Source organism: Ovis canadensis, chromosome 3 (assembly GCF_042477335.2).
Source record: "Ovis canadensis isolate MfBH-ARS-UI-01 breed Bighorn chromosome 3, ARS-UI_OviCan_v2, whole genome shotgun sequence".
NCBI classification, from domain to species: Eukaryota; Metazoa; Chordata; class Mammalia; order Artiodactyla; family Bovidae; genus Ovis; species Ovis canadensis.
Window position 1 is genome coordinate 193,860,530 of NC_091247.1, and position 16,347 is coordinate 193,876,876.

At 38.8% G+C, this 16,347-nt stretch overlaps 1 protein-coding gene across 6 annotated transcripts in view; it reads right to left on the minus strand.

Moving 5' to 3' along the window:
* Positions 1-16,347, minus strand: part of STK38L (serine/threonine kinase 38 like) — an 82,031-nt gene that overhangs the window by 17,672 nt on the left and 48,012 nt on the right. For all 6 annotated transcript variants that reach the window (XM_069585512.1, XM_069585507.1, XM_069585508.1 and 3 more), the window contains 2 exons: positions 9,410-9,554; positions 5,187-5,238 (listed from right to left, as the gene is read on the minus strand). In XM_069585512.1, the coding sequence (XP_069441613.1) occupies positions 5,187-5,238; positions 9,410-9,543 (186 nt within the window). In that variant the 5' untranslated portion in view covers positions 9,544-9,554. The remainder of the gene's footprint in view (positions 1-5,186; positions 5,239-9,409; positions 9,555-16,347) is intronic.

Below are 16,347 nucleotides of genomic sequence, written 5' to 3' on the forward strand. Positions count from 1 at the left end.
ACATATTAAAATGAAGGTAACATATCTTAAATATTATATACTCGTGCTACAATTTATTTACCAAAGTTGAACATTCATTGAGCATGTAAAAAATAAAATAATTTTTAAAATCATTTAAAAATTTTTAACAATTGATAAATCTTTATTCTTGAGACAGACTCTGTTAAATATTTCATCTTAACAAGTCCACATATTCTTTCATCTATATATTAACTTAATTCAAAAACAAAAATTAAACTTTAGGAAATGCTAATAGCATTCTTTATTTTTCTTTTGGCCGCATCGTGCAGCATGCGGGATCTTAATTCCACAAACCAGGAATCAAACCCGTGCCCCCTGCATTGGAGAGCAGATTCTTAACTGGTGGACCACAGGGCAAGTCCCATAATTTCTGATATTCATTTTTTACTGTTAACAAATCTACTAGGGAATTGTGTCAACTCCCTAATTTCCAAGGCTGCTCTCTCACAGCAGCTGAGACTTCAGACACTGAAATAACACAGCAGCAGTATTTCCATACAGACTTATTTATGGTAGAATTTATTCTTGGGCAGATTTTTTACATAAAGTGCTTGAGACTTGGCATATAACTTCTTAAAAATATGAAACTGCAACAACAACAAAATAATTACACAAAGAATCCTTTAAAATATCCAAGTCAAGAATTTCACAATTCATTATACAAAGATTACAAAAAATACTATTAAAGAAAAATTATGAACTACCTGAAGCTTACACCAGGAATGGGCATTTATTTAATTGTTCTAAACCTTGCTTTTCCTTCCCCTCATGAAACAAAATTCTGCTTTTTGACATAGAATTATGTCAAATTAGCTCAACCTAGTAGAGGTCACATAAGACTCTTGAGAGTCCCTTGGACAGCAAGGAGATCAAACTAATCAATCCTAAAGGACATCAACCCTGAATGTTCATTGGAAGGACAAATGCTGAAGCTGAAGCTCCAATACTTTGGCCACTTGATATGAAGAGCTGACTCACTGGTAAAGACCCTGATGCTGGGAAAGATTAACGGGAGGAGGAAAGGGGACGGCACAGGATGAGATGGCTGGATGGCATCACCGACTCGGACATGAACCTGAGCAAACTCCAGGAGATGGTGAAGGACAGGGAAGACCTGGCGTGCTGTAGTCCATGGGGTTGCAAAGAGTTGGACACAACTTAGCAACAGAACAACAACATAGTAGAGGTCACACAGAATGGGTAACAAACAAAATCAGTGAAAAAATCAAGCTCCAGTTCATCTTCAACTGAACCCTATCAAACATGCAGAGAAAGAAACAAGTCAAAATGACTGAAACAGTTCAGAAGCACTGTTCCTAAATGTAGTTCAAGATATAACCACTGAATAAACCCTTCCTACCCCTGTGTGCAACTGTTTCCAAATTGGTAAAGTGAATTATTAATTAGAAATATGCAAGGATGCATCATCAACACAATGGAATTTTGATACTTCTAACAAAGTCTACAAGATGAAATCAGGAAATTATGTCTTCAATCTAAACACCTTTAAAACAGCTAAATGAAATCACACTAGTGGTGAAAATAGTGAAGACTTTCTTTGTTTAAAAATGCCTTTTGAATCAATAATGTTGAAAAATGAATTATTAGTAAAACAAAAGGATAGCTCAGAAGTAACTTGTTATAAATTCTGACTCTAATTTAAAAAGGCCACACGGTGGCACTATAACACCATTTTTCAAAGAAGCAAAAGCCCCTTTTAAAAATTACATGCATGATTAAATATAAGAATTCTGAAAGGCAGGCTGGATTTCTGGTTTTATGGGTTTAACAATGTACAATTGGATGAAGATTCAGAAATTTGTCTAAGCTGAATGGAAAAGACCACATCACAATTTCATAAATTATGCTCAAAGTCGACAGACAAGAGAGGCAGTCAAAGAACGTAATGCTTATCACTATTTGACAGGTTGTGTAGTGTAGTAAGTAAACAACATTTATGTAGTCAGGAGACGGCTTTTAAATGGTGAAAGGGAGATCATAATGTATGGACTCTACAATCCTATGAAGAAGGGAAATCACCTATGACACTGTCATAGTACTTGAAAAACAAAAAACCTATCAAATATCAAATATCAAAGTCCACGTTGTAGTCCAAAGAGAGTTGAAACAAGTTCACATTTCTTAAAAAACTGATGAAAAAAGCATGCTGATATATCTGCTCACAACTTGTGTAAATCAAGTCATCTTGGAAAGCAAGTAACGTTGTAATCATATTTTTGGTAATCATATTCTTTCCTCTCGAAGACAACAGAAATCTATGGGCAGGCTTAACATTTCAAGGCTCTCTTGCAGCTTAAACTTGTGCAGTTTGGTTTTCCCTTACAGTAAAGAGTATTCCATGTTAGACAGGATTTAAAAGGAGATGAAACTAGAAATACACCATTTTCTTTTTTTTTCTCCATTCCTCTTCAAATGGGCGTTCCTCAAACGCTCATTTTGCAGGGTGCTCAATTTTTGTAGAAGACAGTGTACACAGAAGTTTTAAGCTATGGAATACTTCAGGTAACAACTTCATCTCTTATAAATGCTTCTCATGGCCACATTATATACGGTTTAGTTTTCACAACTAACTTTCATAAACTATTTCACAAGTTAGTTTCTATTACAGAATGCATTAAGGATGAATTTATTTTTATAAAACAACTTTACTTTGAAAAGATCCACCCCACATAAAGATAGTTTCAGCACACTACATTCTTTCAGAGATCGTGTCTATTTGTGACCGACTAGGGCTTAGAAAGGGGCCCAAGAAGGAGCATTTGTGGAATTCTAATATCTTCACTGAAAATTTTGGATGTTTTATACATGGTTATTTTAGGCCACTGAGAACTTTTAGGGGTAAAATCATCTCACATTTTCTGTGAGTTATTTAAAGAGAATTAAAGAGAACAGTTCTAGACGTACTTAGCACCTCCTGGTGTGGATGAGAGGCTATACTCAATGCTTACATGCATCTAATTTGGCCCCTGAGTTGTTTTTAAATCATTCTAATAACTTGCCAATATTTTAAAAAGGCAAATGATTTCATAGAAGTCCAGATTTCCAGCTTCTCTTGAAAAGCAGAACTTGGTTTCACTGGGCCAACAGGATCGCCCTGAAACCAGGCCACCTCCATCCACCCCAGTGCCAGTCATGGGAAACTGGTATAATCAGGCTGGTGGTCTTGTTTTCTTTCAGCAAAGTGAAAAGTGGTATTCTTTATTAAAAGATAAACTGTGAGGCGAAAATCTTTAGAACAAGGCAAAAAAAAAAAAATCTATTTCTTCGTGGAAATAAAAAAAAGGTGAATTAAATATGCAAAATATATTAGATCAAAAGACTAAATGTCCCCAGGAAACCAATGTGACCAGCTTCTCTTGTTATGCTTGGCCTTTGGACATCTGCTTTCATATAGTTCATTTTTAAAGTGCAATATTCTGCACATATTCATTACTTTGAATGCACCTCTTAACAATCATGTAAATTCTACCTATTTCTTTAAGACTCAAATCAACTGTTGATTCTTCCGTGAAACGTTTTCTGATCCCCTGAACTAGGAAAAAAACCCTCCATATTTTCAAAGTTTGCCACATTCTATCATGTATACCTATTCGTACACGTACACACAGGTACTCTCTCCTTCTTATCTATAAACTCTTTAGGGAGAGATCCACTGTCCATTTGTTCATTTATTTACCAAATATTTATCCCAGCCCTCTGCCAGCCCGGATCATGTAATGCTGAATAGATGTCACAGAGTTTCTACCCTGGGAAGATGGTTTTAAGGCTGCCTCAGGGACAAGAATAGTGTACTATCCCAGTGGACGTGTTGTCTAGAAAGAGACAGAAACATCTTGAAGAATAGTGGAACTCAGGCAGGCAGAAGGAAGAGTTCCAAGCAGCAGAGATGCACAGAAGAAAGCCTACAGGCAGGAGTGAGGAAATGAACATAATTCAATCCCATTGGGCAGCCTGGCGATGGGGTGACAGGAGATAAGGTGAGAGAAAGGGAAGCAAAAGCCAAATTATAAAGGGACTTGTATATCCACTCACACTGCAGAGCTGGCCTTATCCTGAGAAAACATGGGAGCCAGTGAAGGGTATTAAACAGGAGTGACTTGGTCAGATCTGGTTTTTGACAGGTAACCCTGGCTGCAGTGTATAGGAAAACTGGGGTTGGGAACATGGCTGAGAACGCAAGACAGACTAACTGGGGGCAGTGAGTCTTCAGGTGAAACACACGGTCATTTACATGACTGGGTTCCTGGCATCAGACTAGTGAACCAGGAGGTTTTAAGAAACATGCAGGAAAATTTTAAAGAAGATTTGGCAATTAACTGATTCTTCTTGGAGCCCTCTTTTCTTATTCCTCAGACCTAGAATACTGTAGATACTATTCTCTGAATATATGTTATTAGAATTAAAAAAAAAAAAGCTTCCCCCTTTCAAAGATTTCCATCATAGCAACACAGTAAGAAGACCACATTCAAATATTAAACCCACACTATCTAAATTATAAGATCATGTGTGCATTCTAAGTCACTTCAGTCATGTCCAGCTCTTTGTGACCCCATAGACTGTAACCCATCAGGTTCCTCTGTCCATGGGCTTCTCCAGGCAAGAATACTGGAGTGGGTTGCCATTCCCTTCTCCAGGGGATCTTCCTGATCCAGGTATCGAGCCCGTGTTCTCTTATGTCTCCTGCACTGGCAGGAGGAATCTTTATCACTAGCGCTAATACTTGAAAAAGCCACTGGGTAGCTTTTGTACAGTTACAGTTATTATAGTTTTCCCCTTTTTATTGAGAGATAATTGACATATAATATTGTGTAAGTTTAAGGTATACAATGTGGTAATTTTTTTCCCCCCACCTTTTGGCCATGCCATGTGATCCACAGGATCTTAGTTCCTCAAAGAGGGATCAAACCCAGATACCCAGCAGTGGAAGCATGGGGTCCTAATCACCAGGGAATTTCCACAATGTGATGACTTGATACAAGTGAATATATATTGTGAAATGTGGACCACAATAAAGTCAGTTAACACATCCATCATGTCACATAACTAAATGCTTTTTTTTTTTTTTGTAGTGAGAACATTTACGATTTAGCGACTTTCAGGTATATAACAGAGGTGTTAGTCACAGTAATTACAGCTTACATTACCTCTTCATCTGCTAATCCTTCTTCTTCCATAGCCACTTCTAATTTCTTCTGCCTTTTTAGAAGAAAAAATAATTTAAATTTAAATGTGTTCCTAAGTATTTCCATTTAAGAAATGTACATTTATTTTTTCAAGTTTATACTTCAGATTGCTATGCTAAAAAACAAATCTTTCAAGTTGAATCAAAATAATCACTAAAAAGAGTGATTATGTGTGTGTATATATATACACACATATAAATATTTCTTTTTCAAAATATAAGCCCAGTCCAGATTTAGCTGTCTTATACTAGCCAAATGAGTAATTTACTTCTAAAGCTGCCTAAATGAATTGTTAGCAAAGGTGACTCATGTTCTAACGCGGAAAACTCTGTTGTCTAATGTTCAAACCTCCAAAATCATTAACATTTATCAGTGCTTATACTAGATGTATAAAAAGGTAACTATAGTGACTAAAAGTAAAAATTTTTAAGGTGGATATCTCTAGGCTTCCCTGTGTTTGAACTTTGGTTTTAATACTTATTAGCTAAAGCTTGTCTACATCCTTTACTTAACCTCTAAACTTGATTTTCCTAATTAATCAAGGAAAGATGTTCAGTGCAATTAAGTATATTTGATTCTACTATAATTCTTGGGAAATTGGAAAGTGATATATGTACATGAAAATAATAACCCATTAACTACTAGAATATTTGCATTGCTAGGTATAGCCAAGTTCAGTTCTTCAATATTTTTAAATGTACCCTTGAAGTTACTTAAGCTACAGAGGGAGTGGGGGGTGGGGTGAGGGGATGTGTGGTATTGATCAGTACAGATCAAATAACTGGTAACCAGACAGAAAGCTGGAGTATCCACTTTGCAACTCATTTCCAAGTGACTATTAGTATTTCATTTCTATTGTATTGCTTTTTTTTTCGCCTAATGATAAACCTTGGAGAGCTTTTCCTAATTAGTTTCGCAGCATACTAGAAAAAGACTAACTTTCAAAGATTTATCCATAAGGGTTGAGGATTGAAACCATGATGTTTATGACAATATACCCCAAGGGAAGCTCTTTCCTAAACCACTGTTAAGATCCTTTTTATTTCTTATGGAAAATTCATAACAAAACTATCTGAAGCCTGTTCATAAGTCACCTGTTCATAAGAATATTCTCCACTTACTTCCTCAATTCTAGTAATAAGCACCTACCTTGGTGCTAATCACACTGATTTTTATCTTTTGTTTACACATGATTGCCCAAGGCCAACCCTTTGAATGGACTAAGTGTCTGGACTCTGTGTCTGCCATCATGCCCCTCTAGACACCAGAGCTGCTTGGTGAATGATCTGAGTTTTCTTCTCTGCAAAAAGAATCCAGAGAGTCAGAGGACCATTATCACAGGAGGGACTATCAATATACAAACAACTTTATTCTTCTGTCAAATCTCTATACTCGCCTTCTAAAGCCAACAACTCAGTAACTTATCCTTCCTTCTGGGAAGAGATGCAAAAACTTTCATCTGTTTCCATACCTAAATGAGAAGACCCACAGGTTTCTCTTGTCCCTTCTTAAAACACAGTTTCCTTCTGAAATGATCTTAAGCTTTGTACTGATTGGTACTTTATTTGGCTTATGCATTTATCCACTTAATTAAGCCTAAAAAATCCATCGCATGTTCCTTAAAGTACAAGCTTTTAGAAAACATAAGCTATTTAATTTGACTTCCATGGCACTTACCATGTTTTTTAAAAAACTAATTTTTATATCTATTTTCTTTTGTTTAAAACTTCCCTGGTGGCTCAGATGGTAAAGCGTCTGCCTACAAAGTGGAGGACCCGGGTTCAGTCCCTAGGTCAGGAAGATCTGGAGAAGGAACTGGCAACCCACTCCAGTATTCTTGTTTGGAAAATCCCATGGACGGAGGAGCCTGTGGGCTACAGTCCATGGGGTCGCAAAGAGTCAGACACGACTGAGCGACTTCACTTTCTTTCACTTTCTTCTTTTGTTTGGGAACAGAAGGCAAAACTGAGTTACTTTAAGGTTTCAGCAATAAAAGACAGTAATGAACCTTTAGAATTCTCATGAATTTTAAGCCAGCATTGACTTCTTTCTCTCACATACCTTATCTGGGTAGCTGCCATGTTTTTCCCATCTTTCTTACTGAAAAAGATGGTAACTTAAGCGACCAGTGAAAAAATATAGGACTTTCCTTCCTTGGTTTTCTTTTACTTCATTCAGTCTCCCTTGATGATCTGATTACTTTCAGACTTTCATTATATTTACAATTACAGTAATTTCTTGTATGTTTTATTTCTAACTTATGGTGTGGTTTCTACTTGTACTTACTTTTAGGTATTTCAGTTTTTCTTTTTCCCTTGCTTTCTTCTGAACTTATTTTTCCCCTAGCTCTTTTTTTCCTTCTATTAATTTGAAAGTTACAAACTAATTTTATTCTTTTAGTGGCCACCCTAGAAATTATAACAAGCATTCTTAATTTGTCAAAGCTTGAAATTAATCAATCTTTACTCCTCTCTATGTTGTATCCCTATCCTTAGGACACACTGATCTCTAAGAACAATTTAATTCCACTTCCCTCCACTTCCACTTCTACTGTAGAAAAATACTTTAGTTCTATTCTTTAAAATATCTAAGATAGTATCATTATTGTTGAAGTTTTCTTATACAGTCCATTTTGGCTGAGATTTATCTACATATTTACATTTAGATCCTCTGAGTGTGCTCACCTGCCTTCTACCTAAGTTGAATCTTTTGGAATTTCTGCTGATGGTGAACTCACTTTAACTCACCTCTGTTCCATTCCCTTTCCTCTTTTCCTCTAGGAATTTTGATCAAAGACACATTTACTCTCCTCACTAGTCTCTACCTTTCTTAGCTCTCTTTTATACTTCCTTCCTCTAAGCTGACTTCTGAATAGTCACTTGAGTTTCACTTTCCAGTTCTGTGCTCTCCCCAGCCATGTCTAATCTGTAGTTGCTGCTGCTGCTGCTAAGTCGCTTCAGTTGTGTCCGACTCTGTGCGACCCCATAGACAGCAGCCCACCAGGCTCCCCCATCCCTGGGATTCTCCAGGCAAGAACACTGGAGTGGGTTGCCATTTCTTTCTCCAATGCATGAAAGTGAAAGTGAAGTCTCTCAGTTGTAGACCCACCCAAAATTACATCCAAAACCAGATTCTTCCCCTGGAGTTCTATTTTACTAAGTTACACCACTCTCTGTCCAGGTGTGAAATTCCAGAGCCAGCACTGACTTCTTTCTCTCATATTCCTTACCTGGGTAGCTGCCATGTTTCTCCCATCTTTCTCACTGCGTTCTTCCTTACTATTGCTGTCATAACCCTAAGGCTAGCCTACTTTCCACTGGCTGGGACTACATCCTTTCCTGTTTCCAATCTCTCCTCCCATAATCCATTCTGTACAACACAACTAAAGTGTCTTCCAGAGAAGCACCTGTGATCATTTAGATCTTCTGTTCAAAATTTTTCAAGGCTCTTTACTACCATGAGACTAGCTTTGATCTGAAGTGTCCAAGGCTCGCAGGAAATGGTAAAAATCTAGCTGGAGCTAACTTGGACAATGCCTGACCTGGTAAGGTGCTTTCGTCTGTCTCCAGTATCCTCCCTCCAGCTGTTAGCCTCTCCCTTCTCCCTTTCATGCATAATGAAAGAGCTTCCTTAGGAGCTCTGTTCAAATGCCACCAGCCTTGATGAAGCCTTCCCAGCTGCCTTTGTCAAAAACAACCTCTCCTTCCCTCACCCTTCTCAAGGGGCACACTTTTCACCCTTTCATATAATATTCATGTGCATTATCTTCCTTACTGTAAGTTTTCTGAAGGTAAAATAATGTCATTAAAAAAAAAATTCTCTCATTCCCCGATATACACACAACACTACAAATGTTTCTGGATTAAAAGCAGTCATTCATTAATTAGCTCTCTAAAAGAGTTTTTTAAAAAAGAAAATATAAAGATATACCATAATCTCACGGTCAGAAACATTTTGTTTAAAACATCAATTAACAAGAGATATAAATATACTGGTGCCAGGACAAGACACTATTCTGTGAAGGTAAAACAAATAACCAAGTACAATGTCATTATGGGAAACTTAACAGCAGCATTCAAGGATCCACAATATTTATATTATTAACGAACAACATGTTTCCATCCCACTTGCAACATAATAGCTTATTTAACTACACAGAAAATTTTGACCAGCCTTTACTATACCTGGTTTCTCTCTCTTCATGCTGTAAAATCAGGTTGCTGTAAAAATTCTCCAATGTGAGCTTGGCGACAGTCACTCTTTCCCGGGTGTGGTTGCTCATAGGAAAGGTGGTTGTAGACCCTGCCGTCATTGCCATAGTAACAGAAACTAGAAAGACACAGAGACACAAATTATTTCATAGGAAAAGAAAACTTTCTATCTCTTTTAACAAACTCTAGAAATGGCCTGATTTCTACTAGGCAACAACACTGTACCCTAACAGTTAAGACACTGGAATCTTTCACATTATAAGTAAAATAATATAATAAAGAAATACAGTATTTAGTAAATATAGCAAAGAAAGATAAAGATACACCATTCCCAAAGCAACAGAAATGAAGTCTGTGCTGGCAGATGTAAACCACACTAAAGAAGCACCAGTAGCAGTCCACACACACCATGAACACATTCACATACATGCTCATCCGTCACTCAAAACAAGAAAGGGTCCATCAATTTTGTGGTTGTCTCACTGATTATTAAACAAAATTCACAAGATTTTGCTAATACTTATGACCCAATAAGCACACATCTCCAAAAGAGTTAACAAAGTTTAGTTAAACAGAAAGAAGTAGTTTCTGCCATATAAATTGTATGAATCGAGTAGTGTTATATCAAATATGCACACGAACATCTGTCAGAGCAATTCTTACGGGTATTATGTTTTAGGGAAAAACTACTTTTAGAAGCAAACCCCTTTGGCCACGTTGCACAGCATGTGGGATCTTAATCCCCTGACTTGTGCCCCCTGCACTGGAAGTGCAGGCTTAACCAAGGATGCCCCAGAAAGAAGCCCCTCTGAATGGAGTCCATGGATGCCCTATTTCATCCCGAATCCTAAGTCATTCCAAATAGTGTTAGGACAGTCTAGTACACTACTCTAGACTGGTAGGTCCATTTCATTTTCAGATGAAACTCAAATGCCTGTAGGAACCAGGCAGGAAACAAAAACATATGAATCAAGTCAGGTGACAACAGGGAAGGTCTGTGGTCTTTCCTGGACAATGTTTGCTTACTTTAAAGTCATTCAGGTGCCAACTTTTAAAAACCATTGAGCCAGCCAAGCAAAGTACTGGTTTAAAGATGATGTGACGACTTCCCCGGAGTTCCAGTGGTTAAGACTCAATGCTTCCACTGCAAGGGGCACAGATTTGGTCCCTGGTTGGGGAACTAAGATCCCACATGCTGTGTGGTGTGGCCAAAAACCAAACAACAACAACAACAAACCAAGAAGAAGAAGATAAGGTAGACAATTAGACAAGATAAGGAATGTTAAGACTGAACTCTGGTGGCTGCTATAGGTGGGCACTGACCCTAGAGACTTGCTCACCATAGTCCACATCTAGACCCCACCGCCCCCCAAAAAAACCCCGAAACAAAAAACCTAGAATGGCTCCATACATTAAAGAAGCTTTTGCTAATCTAGATGGGAGATCATTATAGACCATACGAGAGAAGATCCAGATTGCCAGGGTAACTCTCCAATGTTGCATTAATAGCTAAAAGTATTCTCCCAAATCTGACACCTACCCCCAACACCAACCTCTCGTTAACTAACTACATCAAGACACAGAGCCCTAGATATAGACCTGAACTGAACTGCACTCCAAGGATCTCATTCTTCACGTGAAACAAGCCATACACGGGTTGAAAGTAAACAATTATGGCAAACTCCCAGTTCCGCTGTTGTCTTAGTGAGTTTATACCTCAATCTACTGCTTGAACCTCATTATGTCTGAAATTGCACTTATTATTCTAACATCATAAACTTGTTTCTCTGCTAGCTGCTCTAAATCTTTTTATAACAAGAAGCTGATCACATTACTTGTTTAAAATTGTTCATGGCATGTACAGCAAGTCAAATGAGCTCAGCAAGATAAATAAGGACAACTCATACACAGACTGCTGATATCTATCAGAAACTTTATGAGAGTTTATTCATAAATTCCCCCTTTTTGCCTGAGGCTTTAAGACCATGGCACTCCCAAGCATTTCTTCCTCACAACAGCCCAGTAAAGAAAGGAACTGAAACTTGGAAAAGTCAGCTGGTGAGCTTCGGAGTCCCACCCCACCTATCTCCAATCTGCCTTTCTGGGCTTATCTGCTGCCCTTCCGCACCACTCACTTGGCCTTTTCATGCCTCCAAGCCCTGGCATGACCTATTCCTGAACCAGTTCTGTCCTACGCTCTATCTGCAGGGCTACTGCTGATCCGTCACAGCCCAGTGTGACAGAAGCCTTATTGTGGTGACTTCTCTAAGGTTCCCTGCCAGGAGAGACACCAATTTACCAGAAGACACCAAATGGCATTATTTCAAGTGTGCTCTCTGCCGCGTGTAACAAATACCCCAGGTACAAGCACTGATCACGTCATCTGCCTATCCCACTAAACTCGGAGCACTTCTGGGCAAGAACTTGCCCTGATTCGTTCTTGAGCGTTCACCTTGATAGCACTGTATTGGACTCAGAGTAGGTATTACTCAATGAAATGAGTCCACTTATCAAATGGGGGATGGGGTGAAAGGAGAGTTGAAAAAATTAGCAAAACTTGCCTATAAAGGGTGGCAACTGTGGAAAAAGAAACTTACTGAACCTTGGAGTCAGATATTTAGAGATCTAATCCAGGTTCTGCTGCTAAACAATCACATGAAAGTGAAAGTGAAGTTGCTCAGTTGTGTCCAACTCTTTGTGACCCCATGGACTGTAGCCTATCAGGCTCCTCTGTCCATGGGATTTTCCAGGCAAGTATACTGGAGTGGGTTGCCATTTCCTTCTCCAGGGGATCTTCCCAACCCAGGGACTGAACCCAGGTCTCCTGCATTGCAGGCAGATGCTTTACCATCTGAGCCACCAGGGTCCTATTCAAATCACCACAATGCTCTGAACTCAGGTCACTTTCCTCTCAGATCCAGGAATTACAATACTTGCTCGGCTAGCTCAGAGACCTAGTTTAAGGCCATCTGAGATAAGACAACATAGAAATTATACAAATGTAAGATATTATTTTAGGCACTTAGTTTACTTTAAATGTGCTTTAATAATAGTGAGCATTATTTTTGAAACAATAATAAAATGAGCTCAAGAATTATCCTGGCCAAATGATTTCTGAGCACTAGGCTTGGAATGGTTTCCCAGGTGCCTCAGTGATAAATAATCCACTTTCCATGGAAGACAAGTAGATTCGATCCCTGGGTAGGAGAGATCCTCTGGAGGAGGAAATGGCAACCCACTCCAGTATTCCTGCCTGGAAAATTCTATGGACAGACCAGTCTGGCAGGCTGCAGTCCACAGGGTTGAAGAGTTGGACACGACTGAACACGATGACGAAGCCTGGAATGCTACCTAAGGCAATGCTGCCCCGTTATCTTTGGAGATCTCACAAAACTGGGTTCATGGTCTATGTTTCAGGATCAGATGCAGAAAGGTCAAAGAAAGGAAAAGAGGAGATGGGATAGTACAGAGCAAACATCCCCAGTCATGTTTGCTAATTGGCACTTGGGGACTGGTAAGGAAGAGGGGAGCTGGGAGGTTGGCTGGAAGTGGAAGAAGTCAAATAAATTTAGGAAGTCTAGATTATACAGTTTTTTACTGTATGACTTACCATTACACTGTATCGTTAATGGAATAATATGTATCCTAAATCCTCAAAAAGGCGATAGGTTGACATTTGCGGCAGTATTCGAGGAAACCCCCTTTAGGCATATAAATTTTAAGTTTATAGACAGTTATTTTCAAACACTGGTTTAAAAAAGTACCTGTTACTTTTTTTAATATTTGCTGGGGGGCAGGGGGAGGGGGACTTAGAAACTTCAACAAAAAAAAAATATCTAGAAAATTTAAGAGTGCTTTCTGATTTGTCCAGAATACCTGTAGCTGACAAGAGAATTTTCAAATTGGTTTGCCTGTTGGCAGGAGGAAAAAAGGTCAAGACTCAACTATAGTTATCCAGGGTTTATACTTTCCTTTCAAAAAGTGAATGGTGAAAAAAACTAATAAATAAAACCTTTTATAATGACCCTTGAAAAAGCACAAAGAAACAACACATCAGTAATGCTCCCAGGTGGCTCGGAGGTAAAAAGTCTGCTTGTCAGTGCAGGAGATACGGCAGATGTGGGTTTGATCCCTGGGTTGGGAAGATTTCCTGGAGGAGGAAATGGCAACCCACTACAGTGTTCTTGCCTGGGATATCTCATGGGCAGAAGAGGCTGGTGGAGCTACAGTCCATGGGGTCACAAAGAGGTGGACACGACTTAGTGACTAAACAACACAAATGCTTCTAGAATTCAGAAAGAAGGATATATGATGAACTCAGGGTGTGGCAGCTGACAGGCTGCCAAAGGGCCTCGCAAAACAGGCTGCTCTGCTCTGTCTGCCAAGGAGCAGGGTCTGGCCTTTAGCTGCCAGTGTTCCAGGGCAATCAGATTATGGAAGCTACTTAATCCTCACAAAGTTCAAAAGAGACTGATAAACAAGACATAATGGCAGTTTACGGATTTACACAGTAAGAAACTGAGAACAAGAAACAGATAACTTGCATGTTTTGGCAAACGCACTCTGTTTCTGTAGGCAAGTTAGATGTAAAGACTTAAGAAGGCTGGTGAGCATGGCATCAAAACAGAGAATTGTTTATTCAATTCGACTGTTTAATGGCACAAGGAGAAAGTGGAATCTTAAAAAAAAAAAAAAAAGGTTGACCACTACCTTGCCCAGGACACCTCTGCCCATTCAAAGTGGCAGGAGGAGATGGCCAATATTAACCCCTATTGCTGACAGGGCTTTCCCAGATGATGCAAAATTAGGGGGCTAGGAGTGAGCAGAAATATTACTGAGCAAAATTTGGGGGGGAAATTTCTGTGAAACATAAAGAAGTTGGGGTACTAAAAACAACTCCAAACCACAGAAAGTGTTTGCATTAGCAGTGCAGAAAAAATGTGAGCTAGTTTGAGATAAAGATTTATGAACCTGAAGTCTTTATGAAAGAGGGGGTAAACAAAAAGAAGAGAACGATTCTTCCATAGAAAGATGAAATGAACTTATAACTCCAAAATCCAGAAGGGATATAAAGCGATGAAAAGAGACTTCCAAACACTATATAATTTAACCATGATCACCATGGTTTTTCCATTCAAATTATACATACATGCAAGTGTATGCCTTGTTTAAAAACCTAATCAGAGGAAAACCTATGTCTGTTCCTCTCTGTAACAAAATTACAGCACCTGGCAAAGTGCTGAGCACACAGTCTGCATTCTATAAATGATGGTGAGTAACCAAACTCAAAATTAATGGATTTTAAATTATATATGTCTCATATCTAACAATTTCCTTTGGATTAAAAACTACAGTAGCATTTGGTGTTATATTAACCTTCAGAGAGACAAATACTACTTGAGAGAGTCAACTACAGAAAAAACCCAAACTCTCTCCCTTAGTCTGGACTAAATAATCTCTTTTAGAGATCGGCTTAAAAGACAAAATAAAACAAAAATTATTACTCTCTAACCAGAAACAAATAGTGAGTGAATAAGTGAAGTCGCTCAGTCTGTCCATGGGATTTTCCAGGCAATAGTACTGGAGTGGATTGCCATTTCCTTCTCCAGGAGATCTTCCCGACCCAGGGATCGAACCCGGGTCTCCTGCATTGTAGACAGACGCTTTACCATCTGAGCCACCAGGGAAGTCCGAAACAAATAGACTTTATAATATTAAAATTAAGCAAAACTAAGAACAGAAGGGACCAAATTATTACAAAGAATGATCTGGATAACTGGCACTTGTTATACTGCAAATATATTCCTCTAATGGGTTTCACACTGCTCTTTGTCTTTTATTTACTAAAGCCCTTTCTTCAGCCAGAAAAAGAACAGGATATAATTTGCAAGTCTAGAATTCCTGCACTGATAAAAACAACAGTAGGTGTCCTTGAATTTCCTGTTCATGTGTTTTGTCCAGACTCTCCTATTCATTAATGGAGAAGCTACCAATGGCAGTTCAGCATTCTTTCGTTTATCAAGCCTGAGGAAAGGAGATAACAAATCTGGCACTGGGGCCATCTATAAATAGATGTAGTGTCTCCAAGCATTTACCATCACACTTCTAGAATAGAAAAACAGAGCTGCTTTACCTGACCAGTACGATTTAACCAATGACTTCACCTTAACTTTCCCCAACTACATTTCAGAGGACAGAGCATCATTAATGCCTTAGAGAATAAACATTTTCCTAGATTCATCATTAGCTGCAACCTAGAAGCCCAACAGGTCCTCAGGCTGGACACTGCCCTCTGGGTCCCCAACAGAGCAGCCACAGCTTCTTTCCTCTCTGAGGTACCATCTGAAGAACAAGATATTCACTGTCAGGTGAGAGTTCAAGTGCCAATACTAACTTTTATAGTCATATTATTCCCAACCAACATTTTCTGCAGATACACACAATGTGCCAGCACTGCCAAAGCACTGAGAATACGAAGACTGATAAAACACAGTCCCTGCTCTTATGGAGTTCATTGTCCTAGGGTGACACAAGGAAAACTCAAGGAAAAGTATAGACTGAGGTTTAAGAGAGGAGGAGATGCCTCAACTGACTCTCGTTGGTGATGATCAAAGAGTCCACAAGTCAGATGGCCAGGGCAGAAGGGGAAGAGGCTGAAAGGGCTTGAAATCAACTGACACACTCAAGTGTAGAGAATGGCTTGGGTACATTTGGTGAAACAGCCAAAGATGAAGGTGCAAAGTCAGTCAGGAATCATAAAATACTTTTCTGGCCATGTTAAAAAATTATCCTGAGTATAAACGGGAGTTGCCTAAGGCCTTTAATTAAGTGAAAAACAATAAAGAACAGTGCTTGAGCACTTACCCAAGTACCAAGAACTCTTCCAAAAATGTTAAATGTTTTAATGTTTG